The sequence below is a fragment of the Pelobates fuscus genome, chromosome 3 (genome assembly GCF_036172605.1).
Source record: "Pelobates fuscus isolate aPelFus1 chromosome 3, aPelFus1.pri, whole genome shotgun sequence".
In the NCBI taxonomy this organism is placed as follows: Eukaryota; Metazoa; Chordata; class Amphibia; order Anura; family Pelobatidae; genus Pelobates; species Pelobates fuscus.
Window position 1 is genome coordinate 297,018,184 of NC_086319.1, and position 23,285 is coordinate 297,041,468.

The 23,285-nt window shown below is 38.3% G+C and overlaps 1 protein-coding gene across 2 annotated transcripts in view; it reads right to left on the reverse strand.

Moving 5' to 3' along the window:
- Positions 1 to 5,962: 5,962 nt before the first annotated feature.
- Positions 5,963 to 23,285, reverse strand: part of SKOR1 (SKI family transcriptional corepressor 1) — a 28,325-nt gene continuing 11,002 nt past the window's right edge. The window contains exons 3-9 of one of the 2 annotated variants that reach the window (XM_063448742.1): positions 20,234 to 20,333; positions 19,588 to 19,698; positions 18,092 to 18,163; positions 13,584 to 13,658; positions 12,499 to 12,573; positions 11,603 to 11,668; positions 5,963 to 6,720 (exon numbers count right to left, since the gene is read on the reverse strand). In XM_063448742.1, coding sequence (XP_063304812.1) covers positions 6,611 to 6,720; positions 11,603 to 11,668; positions 12,499 to 12,573; positions 13,584 to 13,658; positions 18,092 to 18,163; positions 19,588 to 19,698; positions 20,234 to 20,333 — 609 coding nt within the window. In that variant the 3' untranslated portion in view covers positions 5,963 to 6,610. Of the gene's footprint in view, positions 6,756 to 11,602; positions 11,669 to 12,498; positions 12,574 to 13,583; positions 13,659 to 18,091; positions 18,164 to 19,587; positions 19,699 to 20,233; positions 20,334 to 23,285 lie in introns of both variants that reach the window. The other variant, XM_063448743.1, reaches the window with a different exon arrangement.

Sequence of the window (23,285 nt, forward strand, 5' to 3'; positions counted from 1 at the left end):
TTGTTTCAAAGAATTCTCCTCTTTTTTTCTTCTTCCTTTTTCCCTTTTACTAAAAAAAATGTTTGTTTTTAAATCTCATTTTTTCAGTTACATGTGAGCAACCAGGTATTATACTAATTTTGATATGATATGTAATATGCTAGAAGCATGATATTTATGTGCATTTCCTTACACGATGATTAATGATACGGTGCATCTTCGGTCTAAGACATTGACTTAGGTGCAATTCCCCTTTATAGATGACTTTCATGTCCCCCCTTTTTTATGGGTATTATTACTTCAAGTAATGTGGATTGTAGTATATTTGTCTTGTGAATTTATTAATAAGAGGCACACTGATCTCTAGTTATGAATTTAGCTGGTGATCCTATATCTAATAAGGTATTTTTACTATGAACAATTGCTACCCACTATTCATTCTATTATGCCTATTTTACCTCATACTTTAATATGCAGGGTTTTCTCTTAATCTGGACACATTAAGTCCATATCTTTATGAAGTGCATTGTCTCTTTATTACCCTTGATATGCTGCTGTTATTAAGGTTTAACAATAAGACATAGAGTCTCCTATGGTAAAATTGCAGACATATGACATTGTCTTGTGTTATAGGTAGTTTTTGTGCAATACAGTTGTTTTTAATGATGTCACTACATATGATGTGATGACGCACGATTACATCATCACGCCAACAAGGAAGTAAGTTGATGGGCAGGCCATGCCGTAAGGCACATTGGCTGCCGCCAGTATTTGATATAAAAGTTCAGTAATCTCACTCCTCAATTTAGGCCATTGAAGGGGCATTTTCATCCCGAGCGCGCAGCCCACGAGACACGTGCAACAGGACACCGGATCAGATGGGGATTACTTTCAATGACTGTTCATCGGATAAAGTGACACTTTTGAACCATTTTCCTATTGTTCTATTGGACATTTACCTATAAGTGATTTCAATTTACAGTCCATACCTACAACCTCCATCAGCTGTGGTGAGATCCAACCAATTTCATATTACAAGCAGTGCATTTTTGCAGTGTTTTGAACTTTTCAGTTTTCCCTTTTTTTTCTTTTTTATCTTTTTTCATTTTTTTTCATTTTGCCTTTTTTTACAGATATATCTGTTTTAACAGATTATCAATTAATGGTGGATCCACCAGTGTAAACATGAACTTTCAAGCTTTATTGATATTACGCTTATGGACTGTAGATAGTTGTAAATAATTCATGTGTACATATTGTGAAATGTTGTTGTATTCACTATATATAAATTCCGAGGGATCATCAGTCTGTATATTTGGCAAGAGTGTTCCTTTTTTCTATTTTGGTGTATTTAGTGTATAATAAATACATTTTTGCAGATTGATACATTGATTCTTTAAATATTTGAGTGCGGTATTAATGAATTTTTTTGTATATATAAATTGAGGTCCTTATGGGGAATACCTCCAATACCTGCACTATGCCGTAATTGAGTGCCAACACAATACATATTGATTATTGAATAATTACTGTTTACTTACCTGGTCATTTGTCCCTGAGAAGACATAACTATGAAAACACCAAGACCATTAGGCAACAGTTGAGGGAGGGAACCTAGAGTTTGTTTTTTAACAATCTGTCTCCCATTACTCCATATTTGTGGTGACATTGGAATTGTTACAGAAATTGCACAGTCATCAAAATATCAGGTATGCCTGAGGCTTTCCCTTCACTGGCTTACTTACATAAAACCAACCTATTGTCTTTTTCTCGCCTGTGATGTATACATTGTTCAACTCAACCTTAACATCTCTGTGCTAGAGGGATTTTGCTTACCTTGCAGCTCATCAACCCCTGTTCAACATATCGCACACATCTGGAAAGTGATGCCAATGGATTCCCATGAGAATACATAAATATCTCATATACTTCCACACTCTCTCTTTTGCTCTTTGGACTTTGTGGCACATATATAATTTGCAGAATGCTAAACTTTTTTTTTTTGTACTATCACTACTATGACTGGTTATTCGATTGATAAACGATGACACACAAAGAGGCACATGCTCCTTCTATCATGCTTATCATTTGTGGAATCCAATAAAAACATTCCATATTTGAGTACCTTACCTTGTAGTCGCCAGACTCATGGCTTGCAACCTAGTACATTATATATTTTCTTTTCCAAACATACGTTTGAGTTTTGACTGTTCTTTTCAATGTATTGGATGAGGGTTGACCATTTAAACACAGGTTACTCCCAAGAAACATAAAAAGGTTGAATTCACATATTGCTCTTCTTCAGGATTATAGAGCTGCTTCAGGACTAATTTGCTTACCAACCATGCATTGACAACCTGCCTAGTCTACATGTGTGCACTCTAAAAAGAATGTTGTAACCAAAAGCCAGACCGTGAATTGCTAACTGATAATAACTAGGAGATGGAAGCCAATATTTTCTAATCTTAGTTGCTGAAATGACTTGGAGAATGATAAAGAAGTTGCTCTGGAAATTAGAAGTGATAAATAGACAATGTACATTGAGACAGGACTGTATCCTGAAACGTTAGTACCTCTAGGACTTCACTTCTCCATTAAATGCTTTATTAGCATCAGCATTAATCACTTTGCTCCTGAGTTTTTCTTTTGCACTTCAATGTTATTCACCAAAATGAAAATTACTGGGAATTCAAAGTGAATTTCAAAGTTTAATACAAAAAGCTCATAGAATGGATGAATGCTAGTTGGCTTAAAGTGAACCCGGACAATACAGAGTTAATCTTGATGAGGGGACTCTGGGCAACAAAAATATCCCATGATCACCCAACTGGCCCGGAGCTTGGACACTCTGAACTCATCAGTTCATCAAAGGTACTAAATCTCGGAGTGCTGATTGACTCTGGATTACCATTTAAACCACAGATTTCCTCTGTAATAAAATCTGCCTACTTTCATCTAAAAAACATAGCCAAGATACAACACTTAATTCCACCGGATGATATGCCAACATTAATCCATGCATTAATCCATGCATTTGTATCGTCTCGGCTAGATTACTGCAATGTACTTTTACTTGGGCCTCCCAGAAAAGGAACTCCATCGCCTTCAGCCTTTACAAAATGCAGCAGCCAGACTACTGACCAATCAAACTTGCTCCTACCACACAACACCTGTTCTCCACTCCCTGCATTGGCTTCCAATTAAATGGCGAACATATTTTAAAATTAGCCTGCTAACCTTCAAAGCCTTAAATAATCATGGCCCACAGTACCTGAAAGAGCTTCTGACACCCTACATTCCATCCTGTTCACTTCGGTCAGCCAGCAAATCCCTCCTCTCAGTGCCAAGAATAAAGACAGACTCAGGCTCCAGGGCATTCAGCCACGCTGCCCCTACCTTCTGGAACTCTACTGTGTGCAATCAGAGAGGCACCATCCTTAGAGTTTTAAAAATAAAATTAAAAAAGCGCCATAAAAATCGCAAAATAGTATTAGATTATTATATAAAATAGCTGATTTCGAAAAGTTCTCCAAATCAATTGTGTTCAATCAAGCTATTTTGGCCTTAAGCTTGAAAGCCACTTTGAATTCCCAGCAATTCACACTTTAGTGAATAGTCCTTCTAGTTACTTCTGATTATTGGTTTCCATCTCCCTACTTTCTACCAAATATTGGGTTAAATTGCAATTTATTGTTCAGGTATTATTGACACGTTTACAGTTGCCGATGAGCTCTTAGAAATCTTGCTGCAATTAAAGTCTTACTGTTCCAGTAGTTTTTGACAACACTGTAGCCATTATTGAACTGGTAAAAAACTGTCCCATTACTTACATTAAACACTCAAGTTTCAGTGATGGCAATCCATTTAAAGATGAATTGTTGACCCTTAATGGAAACATTGAACATTTTTTAATTCAACATCTAAATGTCAATTAGCCAGCACCAAGACATATTTCTAATTATTAGTTCATAAATAAAGCGAGCACCTCCCATGTCAATGTCAAGTAATAATTCCCCATTAAACACTTTACCAATTAAAGGACAAATAGCATAGCCATAGCAAAGCATAACCAATATATGAAATGTCTAGATTTACGCTGTGAAGACAGAAACACACTGCAATGTCCATATGAAAAATAATAGCTTGATTACACACTTGTCACCTATTAGTAAAACCAGTGCACTTGGCTCTCTATAAAAGCCTGTGAGGCACCACTTTTTCATTAACCTCACAATATTGGCCTTTCAATGTAACACTGCAAGATTAACAGGTAATTCACAAGTTATTCCTGGCTTCAACTCAATAACATTTTCCGACTTCAGGGGCATTATCGGCAGTGAAATGGTCGAAAGAGTTTGGATTGCAATCACTTTGAAAACTCTTTTATGATTCCAGCCATAAATCAAACAATATTGAATGGCTATAGGATATGTGACAATCCCTTGTATTGTTATTACTTATTTTATAAAACTTTCTAAAAATTAAATTACAAAAAATAAATATTAATCCAATATTGGATAGTTACCGCAGATGGAATATAATAAACCAAAATGTATAAACTCCTGTACAGAATCTAAATACATTTTGGTAGCTGTGAAAAGGAAATGGACAAGCATTGAAAGATTTTATTTTTAGGAAAGCCCAGATGGTATGTTGGCTATATAAGTCCCTTACATCCACTATGCAGTACAGTTTCTGTCCTATAGATGTGTATGCTAAACAGGTGTCACTTAAATGCCAAATAGGAGGAGATATGGGAGGCACAGAACAAATGTATTTATATAAGTCTTCAGAAAACAATGTTACAAAACTATGATGCTTTGGTATAACATATTGCATCGGTTAAGGTGAAGTACCTATGGATTCGTATGGCCACAAAAGTTCACATTTGGGGGTAGTGCTGAAAAAACACTGTATTTTGGCAAACATTGTATTTCATGTGAAAATTAGTGCTGATTTTCAGTTTTCAAACCTAGAATAATGACTGGTTGATGTCTGCAGTTAAAGTAGCCCACTACCTCAAAGTGCACTATGGAAGCATACGTTTTTAAAAAGCAGACAGCCCAGTAAATGATAACCTGCGTATTTTGACAATTTTCACTTACCCATTTTGACAACAGCCCTCCCCACCCCTATGAGCAGGACTCCTTTATTTTCTTTTTTTATTTTGCTATATCTTAATTGGGTCAGTTTAGCAGCTAATAAAAACATGCATTCCACAAAAGTAGACAGTCACAGAGTTCACTTATTTCTATGCCCAACTGAGTAGTAAGCTTTCTGCCCAACTGAGTCTTTTATACATCATCTGTGAGGAAAAATATACTAAAGTAATCTGTATGCAAGATGTTCAAAATCAAAGAAAGACGGCAATTCTTGTTGAGCTTCACAATTTTTGATTCAATCAATTTGGGAAATCATAGTGTTAAATTATATTTGTTATGCCAATTAATTAACTTTGTTTTGAGCCCTGGCCCCACACCCTTTTTCATTAAAAAAACAACACTAAATAACTCTTTACATTCCTTTCTTCCAGTGCCTAAATTCAGTCATTGCATCCACCTAACACATCTTCAACTTCTTGTCCAATCAAATGCTTTTCACAGTGAATCATAAAACCAAATTGATAGAATGCTCGATTTTGTGCACACAGTGTCTTCTATTGTAGAAAAAGAAGAAAAAAAAATACATTTTTGAATTCAGCTATTTAAAGGAGTTTGTGACGAGCCTGATGGCATTTTTTTCTGGATATTTATTTTCACAAATGCCATCAGAATGCAAAAAGACCATATTTGTTTACATACAGTATGTACAGTTACTGGCTGGGGAAGAAAAAAAAATCATTCTCTGCTTAGAGTGGTTTCCTTGGACTGCAAATCTAAATGAATGGTTAATGGAACATTAGCAGTGAAAGAGATGGTACATCAGATCCAAGTTTATTCTATTTAAATTTTTCCAATGAATCACCTGAAGTAGAAAGGGACCATATGCAGCATGGTTGATTTATTCAAGAACAAAATTCACTTATACAGTTTTTTTTTTCTCTCTCAGAACAAAATGAGTTTTTGTTTTGTACACAAGTGGATTTCTCCTTTAAAGTGCTGTTATTACATCATCTGATATACAAAAAGATGATAAAATCAAACAGATATAGAAAATAATGCAAATAACTTAAAAAAATACTGTTTTAATAAGAATCACAGTACATATATACCCATTGCACGTAGCCACTCTCCCACAGGTAACCCCAAATATTGCCCCTTTCAGTGTCAGAAGAAAACCCTCTCTGCTACTGATGAGGTTATGTGGAGACATACGGAATAAGAATTAAATTGTAAAACAATGAATACATTGGACTTTTTTGCAAGAGTTGTTTTTTTATATATATATATTTATATATATTTATATTATATATATGTGTCGGTTATTCACAAAGCCTTATAATACACGACTGATCTGTGGATCATTCTTGGCTCAGATTCCTCAGTGCTCAGACATCCTGATGCTTCCTATACAATATTTACAAGTTCTCCAGGGTCTTGGGGGAATCTCCCCGGCGGGTCCCACTTTCGCTCTTGTTTCCTAAGCGTCAGGGAATGGCTTGGTTTGATGCTGAGAGTCTTGCCCATCTTCATCAGGGTGCTGGAGGGTACATCAGCTTCCGTGGAGCCCAGATGTAGCTCAAGGGGGCAGGAGTGGAGCTCTGAAGGAACAGCTCACGGTGCAGGGTCTTGGTGTCAGCATCTTACAAGAGAAATGATGGAGAGCGTCATGGGCTTCTGAAGGAGAATAGAGACCAGCAATGTATTACTGAGCCTCTATGCTGCCCTCCTAGGTCAAAGCATAAGCACAGCCTACTTAACATTATTAAAACGTGTTACAGACCAAAATAAATATTGTATAGATATTACTGTGTGACTGTGGTATATGCCTTTCTATGTCTGTTACTGCTGACCTTTCCCAATCGAGTCTAAATGACTGGCTAAGCCCAATGTTAAATGTAGTCTACAAGGGCTGGAAAGACAAAGAACTGTCACTATTGATGTAGGTGTATACACCACAACCCACTAATAACTTTCTGTAAATAATCACATCATTGGCCATCAGCTGGAATATGTGGTTATATCAATAAGCATTATAGTGGACCATTCATTTTAGAAACAGCCTTCCTGCTGTAAGGATTAGCATGTGTGCATCCATTTTTTTATTTTTATTTGCAGTGTAAGAGAAGATAAGATTTTGGTATGTATTAAATACTGTACTTCTTTGGGTACTTTTTTTTTTTTGACAGGGAAAAACTAAGTAGGACACACATACACACACACTCTCTCTCTCTCTCTAAAAACATTTATCTATATAATGACTTTGTAATAGAATGTTCTGCTTAATGAATGTCGAGAGCACAAGACGACGCAGGACTCCATCCTAATCATAAAGGAGAGAAGCAGACCCCTAATATCCATGTAGTCCCTAACCTTCTGCACTTCAGATAAGGAATATGCGAGGAGAGCCAAGGATATCACCTGGTTTAAAGGTGCCTCACTAATTAAATGTGATAGCTCATATTCTGCTCATTAGAAGAGGGGTCCAGGAAGGAGCTTTAACCCTTGCACTGCTGCCCATGGTGTACAGCAATGTAAGGATATACACATCATTATTTTACTTAATAAAATACAGTATTTAATAATATATACAGTATACACACTCCCTTCAGCATATAACACAGTATACACACTCCCGCCAGTCTCCTCAGTATATACACTGTATACACATTCTCTCCAGTCTCCTCAGTATGTGCACAATATACACACTCTCTTGTCTCATCAGTATGTGTTCAATATACACACTCCCTCCAGTCCCCTCAGTATATACACACTCTCGCCTGTCTCCTCAGTAAATACACAGTATACAGACTCCCTCCAGTATATACACTCCCTCCAGTCTCTCCAGTAGATACACAGTATACAGACACCCTCCAGTATATACACAGTATACAGACTCCCTCCAGTATATACACAGTATACACCCTCCAGTATATACACAGTATACAGACTCCCTCCAGTCTCTCCAGTATATACACAGTATTCACACTCCCTCCAGTCTCCTCAGCATATACACAGTATACACAATCCCTCCAGTCTCCTCAGCATATACACAGTATGCACACACTTCCTCTAGTCTCCTCAGTATGTGCACCCCTTCCAGTATCCCCTATATTGTACACTACCTGCACTCACCTTAGTGTCTCCTACACTGTATATGCACGCCCTCCAGTCTCCTCAGCATATACACAGTATACACACTCCCTCCAGTCTCCTCAGTATATACACAGTATACACACTCCCTCCAGTCTCCTCAGTATGTGCACCCCTTCCAGTATCCCCTATATTGTACACTACCTCCACTCACCTTAGTATCTCCTACACTGTATATGCACGCCCTCCAGTCTCCTCAGCATATACACAGTATACACAGTTCCTCTAGTCTCCTCAGTATGTGCACCCCTTCCAGTATCCCCTATATTGTACACTACCTGCACTCACCTTAGTGTCTCCTACACTGTATATGCATGCCCTCCAGTCTCCTCAGCATATACACAGTATAAACACTCCCTCCAGTCTCCTCAGTATATACACAGTATACACACTCCCTCCAGTCTCCTCAGTATATACACAGTATACACACTCCCTCCAGTCTCCTCAGTATGTGCACCCCTTCCAGTATCCCCTATATTGTACACTACCTCCACTCACCTTAGTATCTCCTACACTGTATATGCACGCCCTCCAGTCTCCTCAGCATATACACTGTATACACACTTCCTCTAGTCTCCTCAGTATGTGCACCCCTTCCAGTATCCCCTATATTGTACACTACCTGCACTCACCTTAGTGTCTCCTACACTGTATATGCACGCCCTCCAGTCTCCTCAGCATATACACAGTATACACCCTCCCTCCAGTCTCCTCAGTATATACACAGTATACACACTCCCTCCAGTCTCCTCAGTATATACACAGTATACACACTCCCTCCAGTCTCCTCAGTATATACACAATATACACACTCCCTCCAGTCTCCTCAGTATGTGCACCCCTTCCAGTATCCCCTATATTGTACACTACCTCCACTCACCTTAGTATCTCCTACACTGTATATGCACGCCCTCCAGTCTCCTCAGCATATACACTGTATACATACTTCCTCTAGTCTCCTCAGTATGTGCACCCCTTCCAGTATCCCCTATATTGTACACTACCTGCACTCACCTTAGTGTCTCCTACACTGTATATGCACGCCCTCCAGTCTCCTCAGCATATACACAGTATACACCCTCCCTCCAGTCTCCTCAGTATATACACAGTATACACCCTCCCTCCAGTCTCCTCAGTATATACACTCCCTCCAGTCTCCTCAGTATATACACAGTATACACACTCCCTCCAGTCTCCTCAGTATATACACAGTATACACACTCCCTCCAGTCTCCTCAGTATATACACAGTATACACACTCCCTCCAGTCTCCTCAGCATATACACAGTATACACCCTCCCTCCAGTCTCCTCAGCATATACACAGTATACACCCTCCCTCCAGTCTCCTCAGTATATACACAGTATACACACTCCCTCCAGTCTCCTCAGTATGTGCACCCCTTCCAGTATCCCCTATATTGTACACTACCTCCACTCACCTTAGTATCTCCTACACTGTATATGCACGCCCTCCAGTCTCCTCAGCATATACACTGTATACATACTTCCTCTAGTCTCCTCAGTATGTGCACCCCTTCCAGTATCCCCTATATTGTACACTACCTGCACTCACCTTAGTGTCTCCTACACTGTATATGCACGCCCTCCAGTCTCCTCAGCATATACACAGTATACACCCTCCCTCCAGTCTCCTCAGTATATACACAGTATACACACTCCCTCCAGTCTCCTCAGTATATACACAGTATACACACTCCCTCCAGTCTCCTCAGTATATACACAGTATACACCCTCCCTCCAGTCTCCTCAGTATATACACAGTATACACACTCCCTCCAGTCTCCTCAGTATATACACAGTATACACACTCCCTCCAGTCTCCTCAGTATATACACAGTATACACACTCCCTCCAGTCTCCTCAGTATATACACAGTATACACACTCCCTCCAGTCTCCTCAGTATATACACAGTATACACACTCCCTCCAGTCTCCTCAGTATATACACAGTATACACACTCCCTCCAGTCTCCTCAGTATGTGCACCCCTTCCAGTATCCCCTATATTGTACACTACCTCCACTCACCTTAGTATCTCCTACACTGTATATGCACGCCCTCCAGTCTCCTCAGCATATACACTGTATACATACTTCCTCTAGTCTCCTCAGTATGTGCACCCCTTCCAGTATCCCCTATATTGTACACTACCTGCACTCACCTTAGTGTCTCCTACACTGTATATGCACGCCCTCCAGTCTCCTCAGTATATACACAGTATACACATTCCCTCCAGTCTCCTCAGTATATACACAGTATACACACTCCCTCCAGTCTCCTCAATATATACACAGTATACACACTCCCTCCAGTCTCCTCAGCATATACACAGTATACACCCTCCCTCCAGTCTCCTCAGTATATACACAGTATACACACTCCCTCCAGTCTCCTCAGTATATACACAGTATACACACTCCCTCAAGTCTCCTCAGTATACACACTCCCTCCAGTCTCCTCAGTATATACACTCCCTCCAGTCTCCTCAGTATATACACAGTATACACACTCCCTCCAGTCTCCTCAGTATATACACAGTATACACCCTCCCTCCAGTCTCCTCAGTATATACACAGTATACACCCTCCCTCCAGTCTCCTCAGTATATACACAGTATACACACTCCCTCCAGTCTCCTCAGTATATACACAGTATACACACTCCCTCCAGTCTCCTCAGTATATACACTCCCTCCAGTCTCCTCAGTATATACACAGTATACACACTCCCTCCAGTCTCCTCAGTATATACACAGTATACACCCTCCCTCCAGTCTCCTCAGTATATACACAGTATACACCCTCCCTCCAGTCTCCTCAGTATATACACAGTATACACACTCCCTCCAGTCTCCTCAGTATATACACAGTATACACACTCCCTCCAGTCTCCTCAGTATATACACAGTATACACACTCCCTCCAGTCTCCTCAGTATATACACAGTATACACACTCCCTCCAGTCTCCTCAGCATATACACAGTATACACACTCCCTCCAGTCTCCTCAGTATATACACAGTATACACACTCCCTCCAGGCTCCTCAGCATATACACAGTATACACACTCCCTCCAGGCTCCTCAGCATATACACAGTATACACACTCCCTCCAGGCTCCTCAGTATGTGCACCCCTTCCAGTATCCCCTATATTGTACACTACCTCCACTCACCTTAGTATCTCCTACACTGTATATGCACGCCCTCCAGTCTCCGCAGTAAATATACCACCCAGCTTTCTAGATACAGCATATTGTTACTGTAATCTTACTATAGATGTTTTTTTTCCCTTTCTGCTATCTCCCTTGCTTTGTGACACACTTTCTGTTGTCTCCTTTGCTAATACCTTTTAATTTCTGCTGGATGGCATAGCGTGCTTTCCTCTCTTGATCCAGTTCATTACACAGGGTGTCTGGGGAGAGAAAGGAGATGTTAGCTTCTCATGCTCAATGACAGACTCTTCTTTAGCTACTCAACCCTTTCCCTTCCACAGAGAACACACCACTCTGCATGTTATATGGCTACAATCTGCTCCGAAAACACTGCAGTCTGTTCTACGTACTTTAACCATGCCTCTGGTACACAATATACTTTACACTCTCATGACCAATTTGGCACATAGTTCACAGAAGGTCTAATCTGGTAGTAATAAGTTTAATATACAAAAAACAAACAGTCGTTTTAGTGCAGTGGAAGCTACCCTTTAACATCATACCTTTACCGTGATGTTCAACTAGCTATTCAGTAATAAATGTAGATAAAGCACAGAAAATGCATGGGTACACAGGTGCTCATTAACACGGCTGTTCTTTCTAACTTCCTTACAGGCCCATATATAGAGATGGGGTTAAGTGTTCTCTTCCACTAGCAAATGCAGAGCAGTTTGTTAGACGTGAGTTACAGTAAAGACGCTGCTTGGGATTTTGCGCTGCGAGGCAGATGGATACGAGTAGAATTAAACACAATCGGAGGCATTAACACGCAGGTAATTTTACGCCTCGGTTTTTAATTTAGAAACCCATGCAAATTAGCGTGCAGAGGAGTTCAATCACTGTTTGGTAATGGTGCCTGCAAGGCCTGAGCTGGGCTTGTTTGCTATTTTCAGGCTAATCAGAGGATATTAAATAAGAAAAAATAATTGTTAAATTACCTTGCATTTAAACCTAGGCGACTGTGCTGATTGTAAACACTGTCAGATGATGGCAGTGGGTCCCTCTACAGCAGCAGTGGAGAACTGCTTACCTCTTACTATCTGCAGCTGCTGCACCATCTCTTCTCTATATGCTAGCTCTCTCTTCATCTGGTCCTGGAAGTTATCTACGACGAAACAAGACAGTTTAGAACAGAAACACTCCTTCACCAGCAGCAAGACAAGAAGAGAGAAAAAGTATGAAGATTAATTGTCAGCCATTATTATTAATTACACTGAAGTTGAGAGGCACTATTCAATAAACTGATAGATACAGTTCAATTTAACAGACAATATGTAATCATCGGGGCCAATGCACTGGAAGAAGGAAACAACATGGCTCCATTAGTTCATTAATTGTTTAGATGTAAGGTAAGAATGAGGAGTCACTAATGAAAGTAAAACCACACTCAAGCTGGTGTCCAGTATCAAAAGTGGTGAAACCTTTTAATAACTATTGCTACAAAAATAATATAAAAAGGTATAGTGTGGGACCATACAAAGAAAGGCTGAGAGAACATTGACACAAAAAGTGATGATATCTAATAGGTTGGTAACACGCAGGGGCCATGTGAGAGGCATTGGGATAGTATAAAGATTAACTAGACAAAAATAAAACATGAAAAATAAAAGGATAGATCGGCTGAAGAAATGATATGGTGCAGTAAGAAAAGCATGTAAACCATATAAACCCACTAACAAAGTCGCACTGTCTAATGCACTTCTTTTTAGGTTTTGTTTTCAATAGTGGGCAGACCTATGAAATAGGTTCTCTATTCATTCTTGTGCTTCATTGTGTTTTCTAAATTAAATATCCCAAACCTCATTGAGTTACATCTGTGTAACAATCTCCATATAGTAATGACACAGGCAGGTTATGGAATAGCTTTGGCTGATCTAAAAGCTGACAGAGCATTATGGTATTATTCACAGAGCTCGTCATTGCCAAGGTTGGCTTTCACCGAGTTTAAGATCCCCTAAAAGTCTGTAATGTGGTTCCATGGAGTCGTGCTCTATTCAGCATGTTATAAAATAATATAGTATATTATGTGTAGCAATCCTGTGTACATTTTACAAAAAAAGGAGAGGGTTGCTGGGTTATGCATATAACACTAGTCAAACACAGTGTGATTATTACCTTTCAGGCTCTGAAATTCCCGCTCCAGTTTTTTCCTCAAATCCATCTGCTCCACTAACAGTTTCTGTAGCTCATCTGTAAGAAGACGATTGGTCAGTGATATACTCAGATTTGCAGATACAAGGTGTGATTGTGCCCAGTGTCTCCAATAGTAGGAGATATAAGGCTGGCTCAGTGCAGTCACTTATTTGAAGAAGCAGCAAATCACTATTGACTGTACAATAAAGTCAAGGTACCTTGCTGAGTGTTAGATCACGTTGTGATATGTATGTTAAATGCTTTATGATGATTTGGGGAGTGATTTTAATAACTCTGCTGCACGTTTATACAAAGAAGAATGGCTCACGTGTCATTATACATCACAATCCTACCCCTTGCTGAAACAGGAACATAGTTATTAAGCTGGGAGCTGAGTTATATGGGGTTGATTTATCAATGTGTAAAATCTAATTGAATCACTTGATAACTAGACTCCACAGAATATGACAGGTCCCTGAGGTCTGGGGATTAGTTTTCTTTGAATAGCGGAGTTTCCTATACTTGATTAAAACTCTACCACTAGGTATAGGAACAGGGTTAAACAGGAATCTCATGGAGGCTCAGAGCAGATAACTGTCAGTACCAATTAAATCATTTATGACCCAGGGCTCAGACTCCCAAAATGTTATACCTGAAATGAAACAGCATCACAACAGCTGTACTTTTAATTATAATTATCTTTATTTATAAAGCACCAGCATATTCCATGGCGCTGTACAATGGGTATGTTAAGGAAAGGTACTATACATAATTAGACAACCTGGTACAAAAGGAGAAAGCTAATTAGCTTCAATATCTAAAGCAGAGAAAGCTATACTAATTTGTTTACATGGACATCACTTCTACCAGACACATTTCACTTGGATATACATCCACAACTTGTTACACGTACACCGGAGTTTATTTTACTTCATTCCATTAATTTGCAACAGATGCACATGAATATCATACATAAATGCACTAACTGCATACAGACTATAACTTCCATCATTTCACAAAACCATAGAGAGGCAATTTTGCATAGAGAATGTTTATTCAGAATCAAAGAGCTTTGGCCAGTTTTGTTTTAGAGTGTTTACTGAGAATTTTAAGATAAGGTGATCAGCTTTCATCATTCAACCATTCATCACACACGGCTTATCAAAATGTGCAGTGTTCAATACAAAAAAAAATCTCTACATAGGTTTGCCTTTCTCTACTTCTGTCTGCTGAGGACATCACTTACAAGTCTGGTACTTCTTTTGTTACATGCGCCTTACTTCCATTATCTCACAATTACACCTACATCTGTAACAGTCTCTCGCACCAGTTCTGAATAATCCCTAAAACAAGCCTACAAAATGTTTTCTAGAAACTAGAAGTGACATACAAAAGTTAAGAACCAGGCAAATAATTCATTAAGAGACACAAACACCTTATTAGCCATTCTCTGTCACTCACACATATCTAACCAGACTAGCAAATCTGTAACTCACATTCACACACCAGACTTGTTATACTTTCTCTCAATCACACACATATAATTATGAACGCAAACTGAACTCTCTTCACCACAATTGTTTTCTGGAAGCTCTTTGTCCTTCTTTTGACACCTTTTTTTTTAGGTTCAAATCAGATGTCTCCAGCTTTCCACACTACTACTCTTACGTTTTATTAACCAACGTGAATTTAAAAGTAGTTCAAAGAAAACTGTGATTATTTTTCCAAGTGCTAAAACTTTTTTTCTTTGAATTACTTTTGGATCCTTGGAACTTTACTCACAGAACAGGTACCAAAAATCTTGGAGCTTTAATATTGCCCATCCTATGTACTTAGTTTTTGTGAATTTAAAGTAGGACAGTGGGACCTGGTCCCCATTCCATTACCGTGAGCTTCCCCTTTGTTAGCTGTTCACATAAATGTTTTCACTGCCCAAGCAGATCTTCACTCACAAGAGAAATGATGGTGAAGCAACAAAATGTCCACTATTCTTGTCATCAAACAGGAGACCTGAATGTAGACGTTTAATGTCCAGCTGGGAAGGACATCCCGGGCATCAACTCAACTTAAAGGGTTACTTCAAGCTCCATGATCACTTCACTGATTTGAAGTGGTCATGGTGCCTGGAGTCTGTAAGTGCAGTGTTTTGCTTTGAAATGCTGCACATACAGAGATTTACCCTTTCACTGCAGAAGGTTTATTCAAGAAACTCGAACTTGCAGCAAATTAAAATTAAATTAAAATCAAAATAATCACAGATAAGAATGTTTCTAAAACACAAAACATAAATACGTAGTTGAGGAGGCAAGATGATGGTCTATAGACAATTTTGGTTATAGGGGAGCCTGTGTGTAAGTGCTACTTTAACAACTAGGATATGCAAAATTGTTACATTTTATATCAATTAATATCATGGGCAGTGGCAAAGTTTTAAGATAGCGATGTGCCAGACTCCTCCCCCAGAATGTTACTCCTCCCTGCACAATACAGATATACTTATACAATAAAGAGATCTGAGCATAATACAGAGATGCTCATACAACAGTGGAGGCTTGTCCACAGGGGCACTTGAGCGGTGGCCACCAGTTTTTATGTGGGAAAAACATTAATTTGCATTAGTTTACAAGCACAAGTTATTTTTCTGGAGGGGAAGGTGTTAAGCCCAAAAAATAAGGGGAAATAATTGTGTTTCTTTACTTCTATAATAGGTTTCAGTTCTGCAGGGCACCTTTCCCTTCATTGGTAGCTGTTTGGCATGTTAAAAGGCAAAAAAATGAGTCGGATTTGAAATCTGCCCTGTTTCAGCAGGTTTTGCACATGCCTAGTGTCCTTTAAGAAGGAATTTCACTTGAGTTGCTATTTGGACAGAGCAGATCCCCATCAGTGAAGGCCTACAATTAGCCTTGCTATTGAGTGACCATCATTGGCTCATACCACCAGTGGTTCATGGAAGTAAGAGAGAGAGCACAGCAGCAACAGCTTCTGGCCCCTGCCAAATGTAAGTGTATAATATGATCTTTTTCTCTCTCCCAATAACCCTAGTGACTACCTGAGAGCCAATTAAGCAAGAGCATTTGGTCTAATATATAATTAATATAAATAAAGGTAGGGAAACACATAGAGGACAAAGGGAGCGGCACAGCTCCTACTGCATATACCCACCATCTTCTTTAATATATAAATAATTATATATTGGAGTAAATTCCCTTCCTTGATCAGAGCTCAGGCAATCACTGGGGCTATTACGGGACAGAAAAAGATAATATTACTGTGCACACTTACATTTGGCAGTGGCCAGGGTCTGTTGCTGTGCTCTCTCTGTGTTACTTCCAAGATAGTTTCTTACTTCTCTCTCCTGTGGGCAATGTAATCCCACCCCCGGTGTGATAAGCCATTGAATAAAGAGGTCAATAGCATGACTCCACTCATAGGATGCTGGCTCTGCTGCCCGAATGATAACTCAATGGAAATTTCTGAAATTCCACCTTAAAGGAGACTAAGCGTGTGCAAAACGCCTGCTGAAACAGAGCCGATTTCAAAGCAGACCCATTTTTTGACATGCCTTGGTGCTCTCAAGTAAGTTGAGGACCTGAATTTTATTGCAGAATTAAAGAGACATTATTTTTTCCCCAATTTTTTTGCCTTACCACCCTCCCCTCCAGAAATGAATCTTAGTGTTTCTAAACTACTGAAAATAAAATTTTCCACACATTAAAACTGGAAGGGCATAGCCCCAAGTGCCCTTGTGGACGAGCCTCCACTGGTCATGTGCAAAATTTTATAAATAATAAAGTAATATAAACATATGCAGAAACACCCAACTACACAATGATAAGTAAACACAATGAAAAGCCTACAGATTGTCTATCTCACTCACATGTCAACAAAAATACATGTTAAAACAGTTTTATGAATAAAAAAATAAGTATCTCATTAAAAAACGAATCACTCACACAATACAGTTGCCCACTGAACTAGGATATTGTAAAAGAAATACAGCAAAAATACACACACAAAAAAAACACACAATTCTCAGTTTAGCTCCTTTATAAATTAACTCATTATTTGACAATAAACTAATTTCTAGATGAGTTTGTAAGGGTAACGAATATTTTCTAGTTGCTCTCTAATACGATAGTGGCAGTCCGCAACTAGATTTACAAATCCATGAGCCTCTTATTCTGTGGACAGCTACAACGCGACAACTTTACAGATGTGTTTTTGTGAAAAGATACAGCCTTTACAGTCATGTTTAATCAATTACTGCCAGCATGTCTTGAATGTCAAATGTGTAAAGGTTTAGATACTGTTACACATAACAGAGTTTTTGTCTCACATACACTTGTGAGACAGTTGAAAGACACTTTACATGTGCAATATTCCAACTCATCTGCGGACTCTCCCAAAACCAACATGAGAAGGAAGAAAAATAGGGAAGGATGAGGATCCTGCTACTCACTGGAGCTGGGAAACAGGGGTCCTACACCCACCTTTTGCCATGTTCTCAATGTCTTTTTCTACAAACTGGGTCCCAGTGACATCAATCGGGCTGTCTTCCTCTCCTGTGTATAAACAGCATATACAGTGAGATTGAGTATTACTTCAAGGAAACCTATAACCTAATTCCCTCCTTTTGCTTATTACACAATAGCAAGTTTACATTATGGCAGAGAATATAGCAGGATAGTTAAATACCAGAGTCCCATTTATTACAGGTTACAAATCCCAAAAATCTTTGCCAGTATTGTGCTGCCCTTGGCAGCTGATGTCTGTTAACAGCTGGATAAACAGCATTTAACAATCCTGGAAGTATTGTTGATCAGGTCTTAGAATTTCAAGTACTAGCCAGGCCTTGAAAGTTACTCGCCACTGCAAGGGATTCACACTACACTCATTAGGGCTAAATTTTCACTATCCAGGGCGATTGCAAATTTTAAGCCCTATTATAGTCTAAAATTCTCATTAATCTTTTACATCCATTTGTTGTATTTTTGGCTATTGACATATTATAGGGGTTGTAGCGAGTTAAGGAATAAAGCCATATATTTCAAGATTGGGAACGAACAAAGCCATCAGTCTCTGAGAGCGAGCCGATTTTAGCCAATGATATTACAATTACGCTAGCTATTACACAGTGTTCTGAACAGACTCAGTTTAACTCTATGACATCCCTTTCCTGATATGCATCTGACTTATTATCTAAACCGTCATTGTCAAAGAAAAGAGTGAAAATAAGATGAAGCAGTATGTCTCAAACTATTGATCAACCTCCCTCCTGCAAACTCAAGAAATAATTTAGCTGGTTGTTGTATTACCATTTGTGGTTTTATAATTTAAATGAAAAGAAGCAAGCAAGCAGTTTAACAGAAAATGGGAGGCAAGGGGCCCAAACACTGCTTGCACTATCTTAAAGAGAAACTCGTAAGAGGTGTATTTTAGTTTTAAGTGGTGGCTCCCTATCAGACTATTTGCCTTGACTGAGATATAAACATTTTCTCAAGCATTTAAAGAATTCTAAGGAGTTAATTGTCTTTTCTAAGGTTCTGTAAAATGCTAAACGTGACGTGGTACACATTACATATGCACAACAAGAAATTTACAAATCTCAAGCTAGGACCCAGCTTTATTAAAAGAAAAGTATGCAAAAACAAAGAGAGATACATTTCAATGAAAGGACATTCTTTAAACAATTGAGACAGTTATATAAATATTTATTTGGTGAATGCTGGAGGGGACAAGCCTTTTTACTGCTGATTTAAATCTCCGTCTCTAGATTCTGAATAAAAAGTGCCAAAGATGTATTATTAATATGGACATTAACCAGGAAGATGGGGTAATGTGTGCATTTTATAGGGCTGTGAAGTAGAACACAAGCAGCCTATTTATTAGACAAGTGGGAACCAGCTATTTTGGATCAGTGAAAGGTATGTCACGGAGAAAACAAGATTAGTATGACAAACTGCATCGGGCCAGAGATAACACCTACCTCTGTCAGTGTGTAAGGGGCTTGTGTGGGATATATGACTCCTTTGGTCTTGGAATGGTTTTCTGCTTTCCACATCCTCGGTAGTCGAGTGACTGTCTTCTGAGTCTTGCTCTTAAAAAGCAATAAACCAGTTTTTAAAGCTATGTAAGCACCGACTCTACAATGGACAAGCATATAATAAGTGTTCACAGTAATATTTCTCCCTGGAAGGAAGGGGGTTAAGCTGCCATCGTTAAACCAAACTGTGATAGTATAGGGGTGGATACAGCTTTGTACAGGGTGATCAGAGAGGATGAAGGGTTTTAAATCGTGGGCTCTATTGTCAACCTAATATCACAGCTCTGTATTATCTGTGTCAAAGGGTGGAGCAAAGCAAGGCCGGTTCTTTCGTGCAATCTGTGACCTTGCAGGTCAATTAGACTCAAAGTAGGTTAATAAAGCCCAAAATGGTTACAGTCCAGTGGCAGCAAAATGTTGCAAAGTAATCAGCCTCCCAGAGACAAGTCAGTGTAACGCACAAGTCACAAAATATGTCAGGGCCACAGGGGCAGGCTGTGCTGTGTGATAAACTCTTCCGATATGGATTAGGAGAAAACATAGAGAGCTTTTCCATGAGCAGGTGCAAAGTCCCAATCTCAGTTCTTACCATTTGGGTCCAGGTTGCAGAGATATGAATTTGGAAGACTCTGGTGTGAGGAGTTACCCTTCATGGTCTGAGTAACGTCTGTCACTTGCTTTGTATAAACCTGCAAGACATACAAATATGTTACAGGGGTGGCGACAGGCTTCACAGTAATATTTATTTTCAGGTATACGGATACAATTAAGGTACCCCTAGCAATATAATATAGATGATTTTAAAACAGGTTACGTTTCGGAAAACAGATCATCAGGACAGGCCTAAACAATACTGAGTTGTCACCTAAACCGACTCTAGATTATAGGACATGGGGTACAGGTGTTGGATATATTTTTTTAATTGAATGCTGTAAATAGAATCTTTGTTTAAATGTATCTAATCTGTTATATTTGTGGAACAAGAATAAAAATATGCAACAGTTACAAAAAGTTACTGATAAAGCTAAAAATACTGTTAGCTTGGCAAATATGTTTATATTAAAGGTAGATTAATTAATATACGAGCAGGCATTATTAATCTATCAAGTCCTTTTTACTTTATTTTTGATGAGAGCACCAGATGTATACATTTATATATTTATTTATTTTCAAAGAGGGGGTAATTTGTTAGGCAGGGATTACTAAATTGTATTATTCACACTAATGCAATTTAGGTATATGTCTACATGAAGCAATATTGTATCACCTTTAGCAGCCCCAAGGCTCATTTACAAAAACTATTTTGTATTGACTGGTCACTGAAGAAATGTGGACCTAACAGACACAATAAATAATTCTAAAACAAATTTACTTCCATATATAATATTACTAAACTGATTTGGTTTCATTCACTACTACATGGAAGTATTATAGTAACTGAACTAGCTTTGGGAATTTAACTTATAATTGATTCTAGTTGGACATAAATATTATATATATATATCTCTCATTCATAAAATAAATAAAATAAAAACTTTAAAAAAATTTAAGCATCACACGAGTAGTAATAAAAAAATAAATGCAATTAATTTTACACAGTCTTCACCAATATTATGTACTAAATCCAATGATTATCTGTATTATGGGTAAAATAGTGTGACAATTTCCAAACATTTTCTAAATTGTCAGAAACAATTCCCATGTGGGTTGTTTCACCTTAAGCTGCAAAACTCTCTTTTTGCAAAATCATTTTGCCCACAGTACCTCTACGAAGCAATGGAAATCTACTTGACTTCCTAGAAAGCTTTAGAGTCCTCTGCCTGGCTGTGACTATTCATGTTCACATTTCGACCCCAAGTCATTCTAACAAAAGTGCTATCATTCACAGTTAGTACATTACACCAATGGTACCAGTGATATAAAGGACAATACTTTAATTTGACCCAGTTCTCTTCAATTCAATACAACTCTTCTGAGGTTTACTTGATTTACCATCAACCAAACGGAACCTTCACTGGTCCAAATAGACCCCTGCTATTTTCAATGCTGTAGTGAGATTTAATTGAAAATAGCTACAGTCAAATTGCAACTGAATGGACGTGAACAGCAGCCAACAGCCCTAATAGTAAATGAAAATATCGAGTTGGATGGTAAGCAGGGCCTGCATTAATGTCAGGGTGCCTCAAGGTTATGGGTGCAAATCCCCTGGTCAGAATCAAAGGAATTGGATCTAACAAAATGATTCAGCAGCAATTCGACGGATTGTGAATTACAGAAGTAGCTAATTTTTATAGAGATTTAGCTTTTTTTCAACAGCAAACTAAAAGGCAGCAGAACAAAAGTGCAAATACGGCTAAAATAACCAGAGAGGCTTCAAAGAGCAAACTTTTGGCAGACACAGACCTCACCGTTTGTAGCATTCATTACCATTGGAAAATGGACAAGAACATGAGCCATTTAGTAGGTGTGAATTAAATATGCCCTTAACTAATGTTGATATTCAGTATTTACCAAGCATAATTTATCACATGAATATAATCTGACTGTGCTTTATAATTAATACATGTCATGTTTCTCTTGTATTGCTGGGATATTATATTTTGAGCAAACCACCTAGTCTCAACAAAGTGTGCTGTACAAAGCTGCTAGTTATTTGGGAAAATATATAGTATGTGATGATTTTAGGATTTGGAGAATGTTCAGAGCAGAACTGCACTGGTCATTAGTTTTAAAATATATCTATCATTCGGCATTATTAGACGTATTAGAAACTCAGGTTGATGAACCCATACAAATATGGAACATATGGAGAGTCATAGCTACGTATTGTTAAGAATTGTCATGAAGCCATCTGATATTAAACATAGCCGTTTATTTGAGCTGATTCTTTATTCAAATGTTGGTATTTAAAATTAATATAAATCAAGGATCAATGTAGATTTAAATACACCTCATTTATCTTTTAAAAATAAATTAAAACAATTTATAATAGGGCCCCCTCTTGTCCTTCGCCAAAATGTACCTTTGTAGATGATCATGCAGATGCTTTTCTTAGGATGTGGTGAATTATACCAAATTTTCTAGAAGACAAGTATTTTTTTATATATAATTATTGGTGCTTTAGTGAAAATTACCCCCATTATACTGGGCCTAATACAAGCAATCTCTTCAAAGGCCAGGCCTAGCACACTACAGTTTTAGAGCATGAAAGGGTTTCCTCTAATCAGGATAATTAACTCTATGTTAATGTGCTTACATTGAACCTTACAGGTGTTCCCTGTAAGCATAGGGAGAAATTCAGAACAAAGGCTGTTTTAAATGTCCTGGTCCAACTGTTTGGGCCCAGAGTAAATGTTATTGTCTGTAATTATCTGATCTTTGGAAGTGAGCAAATGCACTCAAATTTAATACAAAACACTATGATAATAAATTCTGTAAATATTCATATGATATTCTTTGTAACCAACTGTACACAATCATACATTTGGACAGACTGGCAAACAAAGAATCTATTTTATACTGTGAGATCCTACAACTATCCACTGCATTAACAAAATGGCAATTACAGCTCACTGTATTATCAGAGATTAATCCAGTTGTCTGTCACACATGGATTTCCTAACTCAATGTAGTAGAATCCA